The following is an 18,353-nucleotide window of genomic DNA, read 5'->3' on the forward strand; positions in this document are numbered from 1 at the left end:
AAATCAACCATGGTGCCTACCATTGCAAAATGTGTGGCTGAGTTGAATTACTTGATCCTTATAGAACAATTGCAGGTTGAAGATGCCGACCATTATGATAAGTTTTATGGCACCTGGGCAACCTAGAGCAGTTTTTACTCTGGCAGCAGGCTGGAAAGATGCTTGATCTGAACTGGCACTTTTCTTCTTACTGGTTTTTGCAGGGCTTGGTTTCTTTCTTTAAAGGACATCTGTCAGCAGGTCTTTGCAGCCTAATGTAGGAAAAGAAATCCTGAATCTAATGATGTATCACTTAGATTTCTGGGTGCAGCCATTGTGACACAATCACAATCAAACGTCCGGAGAGCTGTCCCACCACACCAAGCTCTCTATAGAGATTGTACATTGACGGTGTGGTGTCAATCAAAGGAGGGGGCGTGCTGGACTGCCATGAGCGTGTGTAATGTTCGGTGCAAGGAGGATCCACAAGACCGTGCACCGGACTCCCCCAGGGAGACTACCAGGAGCGAACCCCTATACAGGGACTGTCTGGCGACCACCCCAGAGAGCCTAGATGCACAGCAGCCGGGACACGAGAGGAATACGGGTTAGCATCCTTAAGATGTCCGTGCAGTATATGGAGGCTGGTCCAACGGTAGATGTGGGCTGAAGGAAATCAGGATGGATGAGTGGAACCGGGTACAGGTGCCGACTGGAGATAACAGATGGAGTCCGGGATCAGAGAGGATGCAGACTGATGATACCGGATGGAGTCCAGAACCGGCAACGGGTACAGGCTGGCGGAAGTAGAGAAGATGGGATCCACAGCAGATTGTCACCGGGGAATCTCCTGGAAAACCGTAGGGCTGGACACACTCAAGCTGGCAGTCAGGATCTGTGGGCAGAGATAGTGTTAACCTGGGTACGAGACACAGAGGGACCTGAACACCTAGTACAAGAGACAAAGCTACTAGTACACGTTGAAGAGGCACCGTCCACATGGAAAAGGAAGTCTTATATACCCTGTATCTGTTTTCAGCCATATCCTGTTTCAGAGACGCTGGCCCTTTAAGAGAAGGTGAAAGAGCGCACCCGCGCCCTAGTGCGCATGTGCGTGGCCCAGGAGCCAGAGAGCAGTACAAGATGCAGAGGAGGAGACGCAGGAGAGCTGGAGGCAGAGTCCCGGGCTGTAGCGAAATGGCGGGGCCGACAAGCAGGGAGCACAGAAGAGGCTGAGAAGGGAGAGCGGGAGCAGCGGCCACGGTCAGAGCGCACGGGGACCGGGTCGGTGAGTGAGGAGCGGCGCCGTGGCCCCGGGAGCGTGACAGCTTGACACTGTATAGTAAGGATGACAGCGTTCCTCTTGGTGAAAAAACATGCAATTCTTTATTCCATCAGTTGTTTTACAGCAACGTTTCGACCTGGTGGTCTTTGTCAAGCATGCTTGACAAAAACCACCAGGTCGAAACGTTGCTGTAAAACAACTGATGGAATAAAGAATTGCATGTTTTTTCACCCAGAGGAAAGCTGTCATCCTTACTATTGGTATGTTATTTCAAGTGATCCCTTGATCTTGGACGTGCGCTCCTGAGGTGCTGATTGTGCTGTTGCACAGGCACATAAGTCTTTTAACCAAGGTGCTGTGGACTTTTCTTTTTTGGATAAGCTTGACACTGTAGTCCGAGCAATGAGAAGTCCTGCTGCTTAAACAAACATAACAAATAAACAACAGATCGGATCTTGACAAGACAGGCATCCCTGAATTCTCTGTGTTATCCCTTCCAGCATGCTGTCTTCAGCTTACATAGCAAAAACCTGCTGCTGACAGATTCCCTTTAAAGGCTTCCTTACTTTTATCCCCCTCCTCCTGATTTTATTGCATTGTACTGTAAATGTAATTGTCCCTACCTGCAAATTTTTTTCTTATTTTATTTTTTATTTTATTATTATCCAGGCTATATGGTAATTATGCTCAATATGTGCAATAATTTTGTGAATACTAGTCAATATATTAGTAGAAAAGATCTCCTTACACGCAATGAAAATTCTAATGTTTTCCATCCCATCACTTAACAGTGATCAATCATTTACAAAAACCGCGATTTTAGAATAGCAAACAGCATTCCGGCCCTTTTTACAAGTTTTTACCAGTAAACATATGCAGTAGCTCCCCAGTATGAATGCAGGTAGAGTTTATTGTCTTCTTAGTTTTTATTGGGCGATATTGTGATTTCAGTATTACCAACATATCTCTTCTACAGAGCAAGCCCCTAGTTTGCCATCTTACTTCTTCATTTCTGCTTTTGTTCCAATTTACAAATTTGCAACCTTACAAATTTTTTGATAGCTTTTTTTGCCTTTTATTTGATAAAAAAATAAAATAAATATATATATATATATATATATATATATATTCAGAATACAGAGTATATATATATATATATATATATATATATATATATATACACACATATAATATACCGGTAATTGTATTTAATTTTTATATTTTTAATTATTTTATTTATATTTGTTTTTAGTTTTCAATCCTACTAGGAGGCGGTAATATTTACAAATTATAATGTATTTTAATGCCTATTAATAGATGGCAGCTGTTAGAAGATCAGATATGCTTTTACAGGGATCATCTTAGGAAAGCCCTAAGGTCCTACCTCTGCCTTTCTTTTGATCTTTGGTGCCACAACAAAGTAAAAAGTTAATTATAATTAGTCAAATTTACCAAGTCTCTAACTTCTAATTGAGTGTCAATTTGTAAGTGTCTGGATGACAAGTTTCCTTAAGTCGCAAGCACAATAAGGTCTTCTGAACCTAAGACACTTGCTTTATTCTTATGACAGAAGTCTTCAATCTTGTCTGTCTGGTCTGACTGGTCAATTTAATCTTTCACCTCAGACATCTATTTTTATCTCCGCCACACCTCAGCCTTCCCATTATACAACTTCCTTATGTACCTCCAAGGTAAGCTCAGACGGTGAAGCCGACAGTTCTTGCTCTACTGTCATTGAAGAAGGAAGAAAACAGAAGAGATATGGTTTCTCGCAATGTTTAAGACAACTAATCAAGTTCCTTTAAGTCACCTTGAGAACAAGGCATAAGACATGTAGACTGTGATCCTAATAACTCACCTGCAGCGCTAGTGCACCCAACAGTATGAGACTGCCATGGATGGAGAAGCACAACTTTCGTGGTCTCGGGAACGCTCTAGAATTTCACTGTTTGACCTGTGGATTTCAATATGAACTAAAAGACCAATGCAATATTAACACAAGTGTATGGAACAAATCCTGGTCCTAATTCCAAGCAGCAAAGACGATTCTGGAGGCTGACATCACCGAGGGCGCTGGTAACAGCCATCTGTGGTGGACATCATGTTAGAGAAGAACCACAACTATCCATTCTATGAGGTCTGATATTCCATAATCATTATATATGGGGTTCTTTTCTAATTACATTTTATGGCTGTATATTGTAAAATGTTAAGGGACTAGTCTCATCAAGAGAACCCATCATTTTTAATATTGAACTATAGACAAGTATCACCTGCCTGTACATGGGGCATTGTAGTATTTCAGGGAATCGTCATCAGTGGATGACATGGACCTGGCTATACATGGGGCATTGTAGTATTTCAGGGCAATGGTCATCAGTGGGATACATGGACCTGGCTGTACATGGGGCATTGTAGCATTAAGGAGAATGGTCATCAGTGGAATACATGGACCTGGCTATACATGGGGTCATTGAAGTATTTCAAGGGAATGTTCATCAATGGCAGGGGCATAACTACCATAGGTGCAAGAGTTGTAATCACACCCGGACCTTGTAGCCTAGTTCCAAATACCAATGTCATTAAAGACGTTCTATAATTGGGGGTCCCGTTGGGGTCAAGAACCTCAAGGAACGGCACTAATAAATGGAATACACAACAGTAAAAGTCTGCAGGGCAAGTAATACTGTTGGATCTGCTGTGGCTGAAACACAGGAGGCCCAAGAGAAGGAGGTCCCTCTACCAGATCCTTATGCCCTAATAGAACACGTTTCGACAAGACGACTCATTTGGGGGTTCTTCTCAGTAGTGCCTTCTGTTCAATTGTGGTTTCTTTATGAACCACATAAATTAGCAATCTCCCGACAGAGAAAAGAAAAATACCCTTCCTTCTGGAAGGTTTTCACGTTCCTCTTTTTTTGGATCTTTTCCTTTGTTAAAAAAAAATCTAAATGAAAAATGAAGCATGAATGGGCCCTACTGTAAAATATCTGTAGCAATGTATATTAGTCTCATTAGATCATTTTTTGAAAAAGTCACCAGTTATCTGTATTGTAAAAATTAGCCAAAAAAAGTTTTACTCTATACAGTATATCACAAAAGTAAGTACACCCCTCACATGTTTGTAAATATTTGATTATACCATCTCATGGGACAACACTGAAGATCTTAGTTTATGTAAAAAATCATTGCTACCTGACTGAGAGGTGTGTGATAGGGACATAATGTTATGTTTTTAGGGCTTATTCATACAATTGGTATCCATGCTGGTGCTGGAAATAAATACTGCACTTTAATTTTAATTTTTAAGGACTTTTGAGCTATGAAGAAAGGGACTTTTGAAAAACTTACTTTGCCTTTAGACTGCAAAATGTCAACAGGTAGAGTTCCCGGTAAAGGGAACCTGTCACCAGATTTTTCATGTATAAACCAAAACTACCACCTTCAGTAGCGCCGATTCCATAAAAGTGTATATTCTTCCCTGTCTCACCTATAGACACTCTATATGCCTTTTGAAAACTCCCACGCCTCCTCTGACAGCCACATAGCCGGGTGAAATCTCGCACCTGCACAAAGCCATCGCGAAGACAAACACACAAGTGCGCATGCGCGAAACAGCGAGGTCTTTGCACAGGCGCAAGATTTTGCCTGGGTATGTGGATTACACAGAAGATGTCATCCATGTTGCCTGGCGAAATATAGCAAATGCTCAGAGACCTTGCCGTTTTGCGCATGCAAACGTATGTATAATACTCTGCCCACAGTATAGCAGAGCAAAGAGTGCCTGCGCTAGCAGTTAATGAAAACCAGCTATTTGGATGACATGGGAGGTGTCATCCACTCTAATCATAACTAGAGGATGGCTATTTGTCACGGTTGACAGACAACCCTGTGGTGTCCGGCTGCAGAAGGTCTTTGCGTTTGGCCGCACAAAAACGCTCCTTGATATTCCATTGTTTCCTCTGTGGTATGAATGTAGTTTTGTGTGTCTTCTCTGCCAGGGCGTACTCTTTCCCCTTTAGGACCCTGCAGAGTTCTTTTCCTTTCAGCTGCTAATCATCATCCCTCTTGCTCTGTGTCTTTATATACCTGCATTTCCTCTTAGTAAGTTGCTGGTGATAGAGTTAAGTTTCTATACGGTCCTGATTGCAGTTGGCTTGTAATCATGTGGATAAATGTTGTGTGTTGCTGTTCCTCTCCCTAAGCCATCTTGGAGATAAGTAGTTTGTTGCTTTCCCCTGTTTGTTTTCACTTTGTCTTCTTTAGGACTTAAGCTGGGTTCACACATAGCGACAACGACAACGACATCACGTCACCATTTTCTGTGACGTAGCAGCGACGTCCCGTCGCTGTCGCTGTGTGTGACATCCAGCAACGAGCTGGCCTCTGCTGTGAGGTCGCCGCTCGTTGCTGAATGTCCTGCTTCATTTTTTAGTTGTTGCTCTCCTGCTGTGAAACACACATCGCTGTGTGTGACAGCGAGAGAGCGACGAACTGAAGCGAGCAGGATGCAGGGAGCCAGCTTCTGGCAGCCTGCGGTAAGCTGTAACCAAGGTAAATATCGGGTAACCAAGAAGCCCTTTCCTTGGTTACCCAATATTTACTTTAGTTAGAGCGTCCGCCGCTCTCACGCTGCCTGTGCTACCGGCTCCTGCACCCTGCACACAGCCAGAGTACACATCGGGAAATAAGCAAAGGTTTGCTTATTAACCCGATGTGTTCTGTGGCTATGAGTGCAGGGAGCCAGCGCTAAGCGGTGTGCGCTTGTAACCAAGGTAAATATCGAGTAACCAGAGAAGCACTTTGGTTGGTTACCCGATATTTATCTTAGTTACCAAGCGCAGCATGGCTTCCACAGCGACGCGTGTTGTTATGATCGCTGCTGCGTCTGCTGTGTTTGACAGCTAAGCAGCGATCATAACAGCGACTTACAAGGTCGCTGTTGTGTCACAGAAAATGGTGACGTAACAGCGACGTCGTTGTCGCTATGTGTGAACCCAGCTTTAGTGGGGTTGATTAGTGCTTATCCCACCCGTTCATTACCTAGAGCCTAGTTCATGGTCAGCCAGAGCCATGTATCCTGCTCGGCGCATACCGTAGGTACAAAACCAATCTAGGGATGTCAGGGGAGCCAGGGGCCAGTCGAAGGTTTTATCAGGGGTCACCATCACCGCCTCCCCTAGACACAGGGCTTCCCTCTTCCCTCTCCTCCCTTTTTGTAATTCATTTGGTATTTCCCCTTACCTAGTGACGCACCCATGGGTCTGGCCTTACCCGTCACCGGGCCGCAGTTCTTCTTCTAGGTCACCGCGGTGGCCTTGCCCAGCTCCGTGACCCCGGCAGTGTTAATAAAGCTGGGGATTGGGATGATGGAGGTAGTTGTTCGTGACGCCACCTGTGGTGTGCGGCTATAATGAGAGCTGCCGCTGCTGCAGAGGGTCTCTCTCTTCTGGGGTGGATGGTAACGCAGCTCGGGTGTTGCAGCTCTCCACAGGTAGAACTTGGAACCAGGGAGGATGATAGGAGTAGTAGTCGCCTATGGTGCAGAGGCGCGATGTTGAGAGTGCCGGCAGTAACGGGACGACACAGAGGGTGCAGTTTAAGTTCTATTCTGTTCTATTCACTGGAAGCACACCGCCGTTGGAGCATCAAGCTACGCAGTGATGGTCTTCAACTGATCCCGGATACTTCGAAGGTTGAGGCCGGTGTTTCCTTCTGTCCATCTCCTTTCGACAGTTTCCCTCCACCCCAGCTCCTGGGCCATGGAACGGGTCACGGGTGCCTTATGCACTCCCTGCGAACCCTGCAATCTCCTTTCTTTCTTAACAACACGGGTCAAGATTCCAGCTCCAGACCGTGGGCCCCGAACTGTCCGTTTCTTTGCTTGTTTATCTCCTCCTCAGTGCGACCTGGCGCTTGCTGCACCCGGAGCAGACTTCCTACTGACTTGAGTAATGGCTCCTAACTACCCCTGTTGGTCAAAAAGACAAGGTTTGTTCAGCTCACCTTACCCCCATGGAGATCTGTTGCACAGATGCTGCAATGCCGGACAGAGGTGAATAGTGTAATAGAAAAATTTCCAGCAACCGATCTTCTAAAACTTAAATTTTTTATTTGTAGAATTAAAAAATTCACAAGAAGGGTAGTACAAAAAATAATTAATGAAATAAGACAGCAATAGTGTAACAAAACAGACGCGTTTCGGAAGATTCTATTCCTTAATCATTGTTCAAGAACTATGTACTACCCTTCCTGTGAATTTTTTAATTCTACAAATAAAAAATTCAAGTTTTAGAAGATCGGTTGCTGGAAATTTTTCTATTCCACTGCCCCTGTTTGCGCCCCACCTCCCAGGTTCCTGAACTAGTGGGCAAGAGGTCCCGTACCTCACGATGGCCACCCCAGCTCCTACCCTAGCCCAGTCCCAGTGGAAGAGCTCCCGTGTTATCTGTTGGTTGAGTGTATTTTTGGTGGTTTACCGGTGACGACCTCTTCCGTATCCAAGGTGAATACTGCCCCTCGGGTAAGGTGCAGTACCCTGTGGTGCCTGAAGCCGTATGGGCGCCACACTAGCATGACACTATCAGTGTAGAGAGGAGGGACAGGCGCCGCAGCAAGCATACCCATTGGGCCAGACCGTCCAGATTTACATACACAGAGATTTTCAAAAGCTATTTGGTGGGCATACAAAGAGAGTAAGATCCTCTCAGCAAAATTGTTTGGGTTTTTTTGGAAATCAAATGCATTGTCTGTCTAATACAAGACTGTATTTTCTTGCAGATTTTTCGGTGTGGAAAGTCTCAGCATATGAATATATTATAAATGCGAAAATCAGAATAAGGTTTTGTTTTGACTGGTTAATTATCCACATAAAATGAGTAAAATATTCTCCAGTCCTAAGTCACTGTAGTCATATAATGCAGTGAGCTGAGTGCTCTGAGCTCTGCATACACTGGATTATGCCACGAGCTTTTATTTTTCTTATATGCACCTAATAACCATCCTCCTAAATGTAAGTTTTATGATGTTGCTGGAACCAGTCGTGTTCAGTGAAGATTAGATTATAGTTAAAAATACACCAGGAAATGTCACTTTAAAATAGACATTTGGCAGCGATTCTTCACCATGTATGCATGTTAGTTTATCTTGTTTGCACATTTCTTAGTTTGCAGAAATTAATGTGTGTGCATTGTTTGGATAGCTACTACGCAATGTTTGCACCAGTTGCATATAACCGGAAAGCCAAGCTCACACCTTCAGATTTCAGTAGGGATTCTGCGCCCAAATATCTGTCAAACTCTAACAATGGTAATCGAGCTCCTGCAAACCCATTCTTATGGTATAAAACATAGATATTGTTTGCACTGTGTAAAACATTCACAGTAGAAAGACCCAATATGCCGCTGATTCCGGACAAAAAAGCAATGACTTAGCCTTATTGAATGACTATGGGGCTAATCCTTGTATAGCTACAGAAATCTGAAAGTCAACACTGGATTTCTGCCATAGAAATACAAGCTGGATTGTAATGCCAATATTTGAACAAAGCCGGAACATCACACGTGTAATAATTTAAAACACCTGAGGAAGCTTCAGTCTGGGGCGAAACACATCCTGAAACGATCCTGTAGTTATAAATAAACTACCAGTGTAATTAATCTTCATGTACAGGTATATTTTTTTGAATGGTTACAATTTTCTTCTTCTGCGCAAAGTATCAGAGACCAAAAAGCAAAAGTGAGAAAAGAAGCATCACTTCAAATAAAAATAGTGGGGTCTAAGGGAAAAACTTTTCTCCTTGCAGAGACTGACAAACCAATCAGTCTTATTGCTGCAATGCTCCACAGGGAAATATTCAGATTGTCTCTTCAGGGAGGAAGTAGCACAGATAGACACACAATTCAAAGATTGAGTCAACTTCTCCCCTTTTTATCTGGTTTCAGGTGTGATTTTCATATTGCCCACACCTGTTACTATCCACATGTGAGTTTGAATGAGCATCACATGCTTGAAGCAAAGTTGTTTACCCACAATTTTGCAAAGGTGTCAACTATATTGTCAGGCCCATTTTTGGGATTTTGTGTAAAATTATGCCCAATTTTTCGTTTTGGCAGTGTTTTATTTTTGTATTGCTCCAATACACACAAAGGAAATACACCTGTTTATGACAAAACATGTAATGGCAGTAAAAAGAGATTAGAGCTTAAGCATGCCAATATTATGTGTACTCCTTTTATTTACATTGAAAACTTTAAACTGATTTTCTAATGGGTTTTTTCTTTGCAGAAAAGTGTAAAGGAAGGAATTCTGCTGAAACAGACCAGCTCCTTTCAGAGATGGAAAAGACGCTATTTCAAACTCAGAGGACGGACTTTGTATTACGCCAAAGACTCAAAGGTGACAAACTCTAAAATGACTTTCAATTTTTGTTGCATCGGAATATTATAAAAATTAACTAGTTTCTGGTAGTCTATTATAGTAACAAGGAAATCAATCAGCACAGCCTTGGCTTCTTCAGGGGCTTGACCTCCAAAGCCAATTACAACCTCTAAAGAGTATTCTCATACACCAAGGGAATGACTATGCTTTTTCTATTTCCACTACAAATACTAATAAAAGGTGTTTATGAATATTCTTACTTAGACTGAACGTCTGTTAGGTTCGGAAGTGTATTGCTATTTAAGGTAAACATTGATTATGTGACCCAATATGTATAGCCAAATGAAGGGCTTTACAAATAGTAAGAAATGTATGAGAAACAGATTAATCATCAGCATTCTTTTTAGTGTATGAAAATACTATAAATAGGTTGTAATTGGTTTTGAAAGTCATCCCCCAGATGACCTCCTAGACCGGCGAAACTCACGTCGGACATTCCATATCACTGGGCCGAGTGCAATGCGAGATGTTCTCGCATGGCATTTGTGAGACATATACTAGTATGACACTACCGTTTGACTGAGAAACAGATCTACGCCTTCAATTATGCAATAATTGTTTTTTTTGGCGGGGGTGTATAGTGAGGTATTAAACAAAAAACTACTACTATCTTGGGTCTATTGTCAGGGGACCTTAAAAATGAAGGGGATGATTAGGGGATTTGCAAATAACTATGGTTCACATTTGTCAACATGGTGTCATTTTATCCATTTTCTTTGTTAAAGTAACTAAACTTTATTTTTTTTGTTGACTATGGAAAGTTATGAAACTTTGCCAATCACTTTATTAAGAGATTTGCCTTCAGTAGCATGAAAATTTGCATGTAATCAATGACAGTCTGGCTTGGTGGATCACTGGAAGATGCTTCAGCAGGCGCCGGGTTATGGTGGGACCCTCAAGCAGAACGTACAGGGGACCTGACAATAACTGGTCCTCAGCAGTAAAAATTGGCTTCTGGCCTATAGGCCGGCAGCTGATGTCATTGCCATGCTCCGCGCGCTGACGTCAGCCACCTGTCTTTGATAGGCCGGTGACCATTTTAATAACTGTATATAAGACGGCTGTGCTTGAGCTCATACTGTAAATAGGGGGCTATGTAAGGCCTCATATTGTATATGGGCTCATGCTGTATATAGGGGGCTGTATCTAGGCTCATGCTGTATATAGGGGCTATATGAGGGCTCATGCTGTATATTGGGGGCTGTATGTGAGCTCATGCTGGATATATGAGTTGTATGTGGATAATGCTATATATAGGTGGCTGTGTGCATATCATGCACTATACAGTCAGGGCCAGAAATATTTGGACAGTGACACAAGTTTTGTTATTTTAGCTGTTTACAAAAACATGTTCAGAAATACAATTATATATATAATATGGGCTGAAAGTGCACACTCCCAGCTGCAATATGAGAGTTTTCACATCCAAATCGGAGAAAGGGTTTAGGAATCATAGCTCTGTAATGCATAGCCTCCTCTTTTTCAAGTGACCAAAAGTAATTGGACAAGGGACTCTAAGGGCTGCAATTAAGTCTGAAGGCGTCTCCCTCGTTAACCTGTAATCAATGAAGTAGTTAAAAGGTCTGGGGTTGATTACAGGTGTGTGGTTTTGCATTTGGAAGCTGTTGCTGTGACCAGACAACATGCGGTCTAAGGAACTCTCAATTGAGGTGAAGCAGAACATCCTGAGGCTGAAAAAAAAGAAAAAATCCATCAGAGAGATAGCAGACATGCTTGGAGTAGCAAAATCAACAGTCGGGTACATTCTGAGAAAAAAGGAATTGACTGGTGAGCTTGGGAACTCAAAAAGGCCTGGGCGTCCACGGATGACAACAGTGGTGGATGATCGCCGCATACTTTCTTTGGTGAAGAAGAACCTGTTCACAACATCAACTGAAGTCCAGAACACTCTCAGTGAAGTAGGTGTATCTGTCTCTAAGTCAACAGTAAAGAGAAGACTCCATGAAAGTAAATACAAAGGGTTCACATCTAGATGCAAACCATTCATCAATTCCAAAAATAGACAGCCCAGAGTTAAATTTGCTGAAAAACACCTCATGAAGCCAGCTCAGTTCTGGAAAAGTATTCTATGGACAGATGAGACAAAGATCAACCTGTACCAGAATGATGGGAAGAAAAAAGTTTGGAGAAGAAAGGGAGCGGCACATGATCCAAGGCACACCACATCCTCTGTAAGACATGGTGGAGGCAATGTGATGGCATGGGCATGCATGGCTTTCAATGGCACTGGGTCACTTGTGTTTATTGATGACATAACAGCAGACAAGAGTAGCCGGATGAATTCTGAAGTGTACCGGGATATACTTTTATCCCAGATTCAGCCAAATGCCGCAAAGTTGATTGGACGGCGCTTCATAGTACAGATGGACAATGACCCCAAGCATACAGCCAAAGCTACCCAGGAGTTCATAAGTGCAAAAAAGTGGAACATTCTGCAATGGCCAAGTCAATCACCAGATCTTAACCCAATTGAGCATGCATTTCACTTGCTCAAATCCAGACTTAAGACGGAAAGACCCACAAACAAGCAAGATTTGAAGGCTGCGGCTGTAAAGGCCTGGCAAAGCATTAAGAAGGAGGAAACCCAGCGTTTGGTGATGTCCATGGGTTCCAGACTTAAGGCAGTGATTGCCTCCAAAGGATTCGCAACAAAATATTGAAAATAAAAATATTTTGTTTGGGTTTGGTTTATTTGTCCAATTACTTTTGACCTCCTAAAATGTGGAGTGTTTGTAAAGAAATGTGTACAATTCCTACAATTTCTATCAGATATTTTTGCTCAAACCTTCAAATTAAACGTTACAATCTGCACTTGAATTCTGTTGTAGAGGTTTCATTTCAAATCCAATGTGGTGGCATGCAGAGCCCAACTCGCGAAAACTGTGTCACTGTCCAAATATTTCTGGACCTAACTGTATAGGGGCTGTGTGCGGATAATGCTGTATATAGGGGCTGTGTGCATATCTTTCAGTATATAGAAGCTGTGGGGATCATGCTGTATATAGGGGACTGTGTGGATCATGCTGCAGTGTGGGGCTGTGTCTGGATCATGCTGTATATAGGGGGCTGTGTGCATATCATGTTGTATCTAGAGGCTGTGTGTGGATTATACTGTATATAGGGGACTGTGTGGGGATCATGCTGACTATAGGGGGGCTGTGTGGGCTCCTACAGTGTATAGAGGTCTGTGTGGAAGCTCATACGGTGTATGGGTGGGTGTCAGCATGCTTAATTCCGCTCTATATCAAGTGATGCAATTAATATTAATATAACATTTATATTTGTTAATATTTATATTGAGAAAAATTAATTTCAGCCTATTGGTTCAGCCTTCACAACAGTCACAGTCTCTCATGTGGCCTCTGGGGAAAAGAAATTCCCACCCCTGCTATACACTACACTATATACAGAGCTCCTTGTATAATGTCACCAGTGAGCTCTGTATTACCTGCATACTATTCATTATATACAGAGCTCCTGTGTATAATGGTGGTAATATTAGCGTTATTAGTATTGTGGTTTATATTCATCATCAGTATTGTATTTTTAAGTCACTATGTGGTTGTATTATGGGGTCTGGTCGTAGTGTGGTGGTATTTTTTCTCTTTCTTATATGTGGTATTGTTCGGTCACTATCTGGTGGTAACATGTGGTCTGGACATGGTGGGGTGGTATTTGTCCCCTGTGTGTGGTATTATTTGGTCACTATGTTGTGGTACTGTGGGGTCTGGTTACAGTGTGGTGGTATTTTGTCTATTTCTTATATGTGGTATTACTTTGCCACTATGTGGTGGTAATATATGGTCTAGTCATGGTGTGGTGGTATTTTTCTCTTGTAAGTGGTATTATTGGTCTTGGAATAATGGATTGTTTTGTGTATGGAGGCCAGTTGGTTTCTCTGTTATTAATTTGGAGAATATTGTTTATTTCCATTAGAGATTAAATACTTGGAGGTTTAACCACTCCCTGTCCTGTGACTATTACACAGTGGCAGAAATACAATTGCAGGGGTTCTCCAGTAAAAACAAGTAATCTCCTCTCTACAGGATAAGTGATGTTATTGATTGGTGGGGTTGAGACTGCTGGGAGCTGCACCAATTGTCAGCATGGGGAAGTTTTATCCCCATTAGACTGGAGCTCATGTACGACCACTGATCCAGTCATTCCCTCAGTGGCTGCGGCTGTGAGTGCTGTACTTGACTTTTCCTTGCAGTCCTAAAGAGGATGAATGGAGCTGCGATCAGTCATCCGATCTGATGCTGCATGTTAAAATGAGGATAAAAGTGCCCTGTCAGGGATAAAAGTTTCTAATTCTTCCGATCCGACCCATCCTGTGGATTGATGAGAACTTGTTGTCACCACAGAACCCCTTTAATATAAACTACTGTAACTGTTCATCCCAGATATTGTGTACACAGGAGATGTGCAGAAGACAACTGTGTTTTACTGTTGACGCTCCACTATAATGGGGATAATGGCTAACAAGTATTTGCATTTAGCTGAAGAATGGAGCCCTAGAGTCAATTCCTGTTGTGGGCCCCAGACACTCCAGTCCAACCTTGCATGTAATTGGCTTTCAACCAACCCCCATGCTTTTCCCAGTCCATTTTCCTTTCTTTAGTTGCACTGATATCAGAATCTGCGCATTTGGAGTACAGATGATGGCAGTGATGGGTCAGGCACTGTCTCCTCTGAACAATCTCCTGCAGCAGCTTTTCCCCAGAGATAGTGACACACAGGTGCTGACCCATCACTGCCATCACCTGTACTCCAATTAAGTACATTCTGATATCAGTGAGACTACTGGCAGACAAGTCTAGGAAAAAGCCAAGGGTTTAGAAGCCACTTACATGCATTTTATTGTTACAGTAATGAAAGCAAATAACGTAATAAAGGGATCTGCATTTTCCTAACTTTCCACGCTGCACAAATTGTAAAAAATAATATAAAAGTTATTCTACTTTTTTTAAATATCTTGTGACACGTTAATTACTGCATATTTCCTTTTTGATAAATTGTCCCAACATTAATTAACTTCCAATAACTTTCACACTGGCTCAATCTGCTGTTCATCCCTTTCTAAATTCCTAAAAATCTTTAAAGTGTTAAAGGTGCTATTTGAGAATTAACAGGCAGGTAGTTGCTAACTAAGAGTGGTCATGAACCGGTTCTGCCGGCAATTCAGCGGCTTCCTCTAACATCATGTCGAGCAGCTCTCTCTCTTCCACTCTACTCTGTTGACAGGACGTAACTACCGATGTCATCCCGATTGACAGCCGGCTCCCTACTGCATAACTGAGGGAAGCTGCCTGTCAATCAGCATAACATCGGCAGTCACACCCCGTCAACAGAGCAGAGCGGAAGTGAAATAGCTGCTCTGTCAACGTGATATCGGCAGAAGGACTGCTCTTTTACTGTGAAGCAGCAAAAACGCTGGCAGGAGCGATCCATGACCGCTTTGAAGTGGCACTGTGTGGAATAAGTAGATATTTAGCAACTACCTGCTTGTTAGATCTTAGGTCCACAAGAAAAAAATAACATAGCCCCAAATATCCTCTTTAACTTTATTGGTAGAATGGTTAAAAGCTAGCTCATAATATTTCTGACCACAAGCAGCTCAAGACCCATGAGATGGGATGATTGGAATACAGACTATAGGCCACTTTACACACAGCGACATCACTATCGATGTCGTTGCCGATCGCACCCGCCCCCGTCGGTTGTGCGTCACGTGCAAATTGCTGCCCGTGGCGCCCAATAGCGCTAGGACCCGTCACACTATACTTACCTTCCTAACGACGTCACTGTGGCCGGCGAACTGCCTCTTTTCTAAGGGGGCGGTCGTGCGGTGTCACAGTGATGTCACACGGCAGGCGGCCAATAGAAACGGAGTGGCGGAGAGCAGCCGCAGGAAAGTCACGCACACCTCGTTGCCGGAGGACGCAGGTACGGTGGTGTTCGTCGTTCCTGGGGTGTCACACATAGCGATGTGTGCTGCCTCAGGAACGACGAACAACCTGCTTCCTGCACCAGCAACGATATTTGGGATTTGAATGACGTGTCAATGATCAACGATTAAGGTGAGTATTTTTGATCGTTAGCGGTCGTTCGTACGTTTCACACGCAACGACGTCGCTAACGAGGCCGGATGTGCGTCACGAATTCTGTGACCCCAATGACATCTCGTTAGCAATGTTGTTGCGTGTAAAGCCCCCTTATGTCACAAGATTTCTGCATGTTCTGATTGGGAATAATGATGAGCCGGCCAAGAACTGCTTCTATAAGATTAGGCCCAGCAATCTGGCACCCGTTTTTTATGCTTGGCACTCCCTGCCCTATTTGAGGAGACCCCATCATTTCATGATTGCCTCAGTTTTCTTTTGTTTACCCTCATGACATGTGCATTGTAGTAGCTATGCTGAATATCAGTAATGGTAAGGTGGCATGTCAGGCTGTAAGCTTTCTTGAAAAGATCGGTTTTCGAGTTCTGTCTGAAGGTTCCGAATGTGGTGGAGAATCAGAAGTGTTAGGGCATAGAATTCTAGAGGATGGAATCGGGAGAAGACTTGGCGATGATTGGCTGAAGAACAAATAAGTGTGGTGTAGAGAAGGAGGTCTTGGAATGACCAGTGATGATGTGACGCCCTGGGCAAGCCAGGGGTCACAGGTCATCACACCACCACACCCTACACCCCAGTTAGGAACATCAAAGCTAACCCAAAATCCTTGTTGCCATCCTCCAGGGGCTGATGTTCACACCAGGGGGTGGGCCAGGCGGTTGGCTCCACCCACCGAGGAGTTCACAGCTCTGGAGGCGGGAAGAACCAGGCAGTTGAAGTCTAGCTGAGGGCTAGAGAGCAGATCAGTTAGGGAAGTGAAGGAGTAAACATGAGTTGAGTTAAGGAAGTGAAGTGGTAGAGGAGCAAAGGAGAAAACTGGAGAAAAGGAGTAAAAGTGAGAGTAGAAAAGCCTGAGGTTGGTCCAGCTGTGTGCAGGACAGAGTCAGCAAGGTCAGCAACGGCGGTGATTGTCCGGAGGGGTGACCGTTTGGAAGTTCCTGGAAGGACCGCAGACGGGTGGTGGCCCGGCGGTCTGGAGCAATGTACAAAGGACAGTCAGCACCAGGGCAGGGGCCTCTCGGACCCCGGCAAGGCTGGGAGTCGCCATAGTTTGCCAAATCCATCAGTGAAGGGGACGTCGATCCCCCAACAACCAAGTCCCGATTGAAGGCAACAGCCCAACCATTAAAGTAGAGACACCGCCACCGCCAGGGCACCAGTTTCTAAGGGCCAGCGCCTGCGGGCAAAGAGTAGAGCTCCTCCGGTCCAGCTTGAAGCCGGGGAGCGGGTTACCGGTGGGAACCCATCGAAACCATCAACAACATTAGGTGCAGGAAAAGGGACATCACCGTCACCTACTGGGGAAGCAAGTGCAGCCGTCCGTGGGAACCGTCTTTCCAGCCGTGTGTTTTACCGAGAACTGTGTCATCGTCTCGGGCTGAGTGAGTGCCACGGTGCCGCGGGGCACAGCGCTGCCCCCGCGTCCCTGCGCCCACCAGGCCCGGCATCTCCCACCTCATCACTGGGCCCTGGGATCACCAACCCCTACCCACGGAGGGGCAACACAACAACTGGCTGCTCCACATCATCACTCCCGGGATCCCCATGTAGAGCAGCGGTGGTGTCAACAAATCACCACAACCGTGGGTGGCGTCACGGACAATAGACAATATCCCAAAAACCCAATCCCCTTTCACTCACGGGCGAGGAGCGCTGCTCGAGAACCCCCGGGATCCGGCCCACCGCTCGAGCCACCACTGAGCAGCAGCAGCCGGACCCGAGCAGAGGGGTGAGCGCAGTGCTGGCACCCTCCTCCCCGCCCGCGACAATGACATGTTGGAAGATATCAGATTAGTTTGGATATCTGGAGGTGACAGATCATGGATGGCTTTGTAGGTCAGTAGTAGCTTGAATTGGATACATTGTGTAAGTGGGAGATAATTAAGCGTTTTGCAGAGGGGAGAAGAGGAGGAGGAGTAGTGAGGGGAGAGATGGATTAGTTGGACAGCAGAGTTAAGGACTAACTGGAGAGGTGAGAGAATTTTAGCAGGGAGGCCACAGAGGAGGATGTTGTAGTAGTCGAGAGTGGGAGATGATAAGCGTGTGCACTAGTATTTAAGTACATTCAGAGTTAAGGAAAAGACAGATTCTGGAAATATATTTGAGTTGGGGGTGACAGAAGGTGGTGAGAGTTTGGATGTGCAGATTGAAGGACAAAGAAGAGTCTAGAGTTAAGCTGAGGCAGCGGACTTCTGGTACAGAAGAAAGTGTGATGTAATTTATTGTGATAGATAGATTACGTAGGGGTCTTAGGTAAGATTGAGGAAAGATGAAGAGTTCAGATTTGTCCACATTGAGCTTTAGGAATCTTGATGAGGAGAATATGGCTGATAGACACTCTAGGATTCTGGACAGTAGAGACGTGATGTCTGGTCCGAAAAGGTAGATTTGAGTGTCACCATTGTATAGATGGTACTGAAAGCCATGTGACTTTATGAGTTGTCCCAGGCCAAAGGTATATATTGAGAAGAGAAGGGGTCGCAGGACAGAGCCCTGAGGGACACCAACAG

At 44.2% G+C, this 18,353-nt stretch overlaps 1 protein-coding gene across 2 annotated transcripts in view; it reads left to right on the forward strand.

The window, feature by feature from the left end:
* Window positions 1-18,353, forward strand: part of LOC142251355 (diacylglycerol kinase eta-like) — a 238,719-nt gene that overhangs the window by 125,959 nt on the left and 94,407 nt on the right. For both annotated transcript variants that reach the window (XM_075324067.1, XM_075324066.1), the window contains exon 3: window positions 9,551-9,661. In XM_075324067.1, coding sequence (XP_075180182.1) covers window positions 9,551-9,661 — 111 coding nt within the window. The remainder of the gene's footprint in view (window positions 1-9,550; window positions 9,662-18,353) is intronic.

Source organism: Anomaloglossus baeobatrachus, chromosome 9, assembly GCF_048569485.1.
Source record: "Anomaloglossus baeobatrachus isolate aAnoBae1 chromosome 9, aAnoBae1.hap1, whole genome shotgun sequence".
NCBI classification, from domain to species: Eukaryota; Metazoa; Chordata; class Amphibia; order Anura; family Aromobatidae; genus Anomaloglossus; species Anomaloglossus baeobatrachus.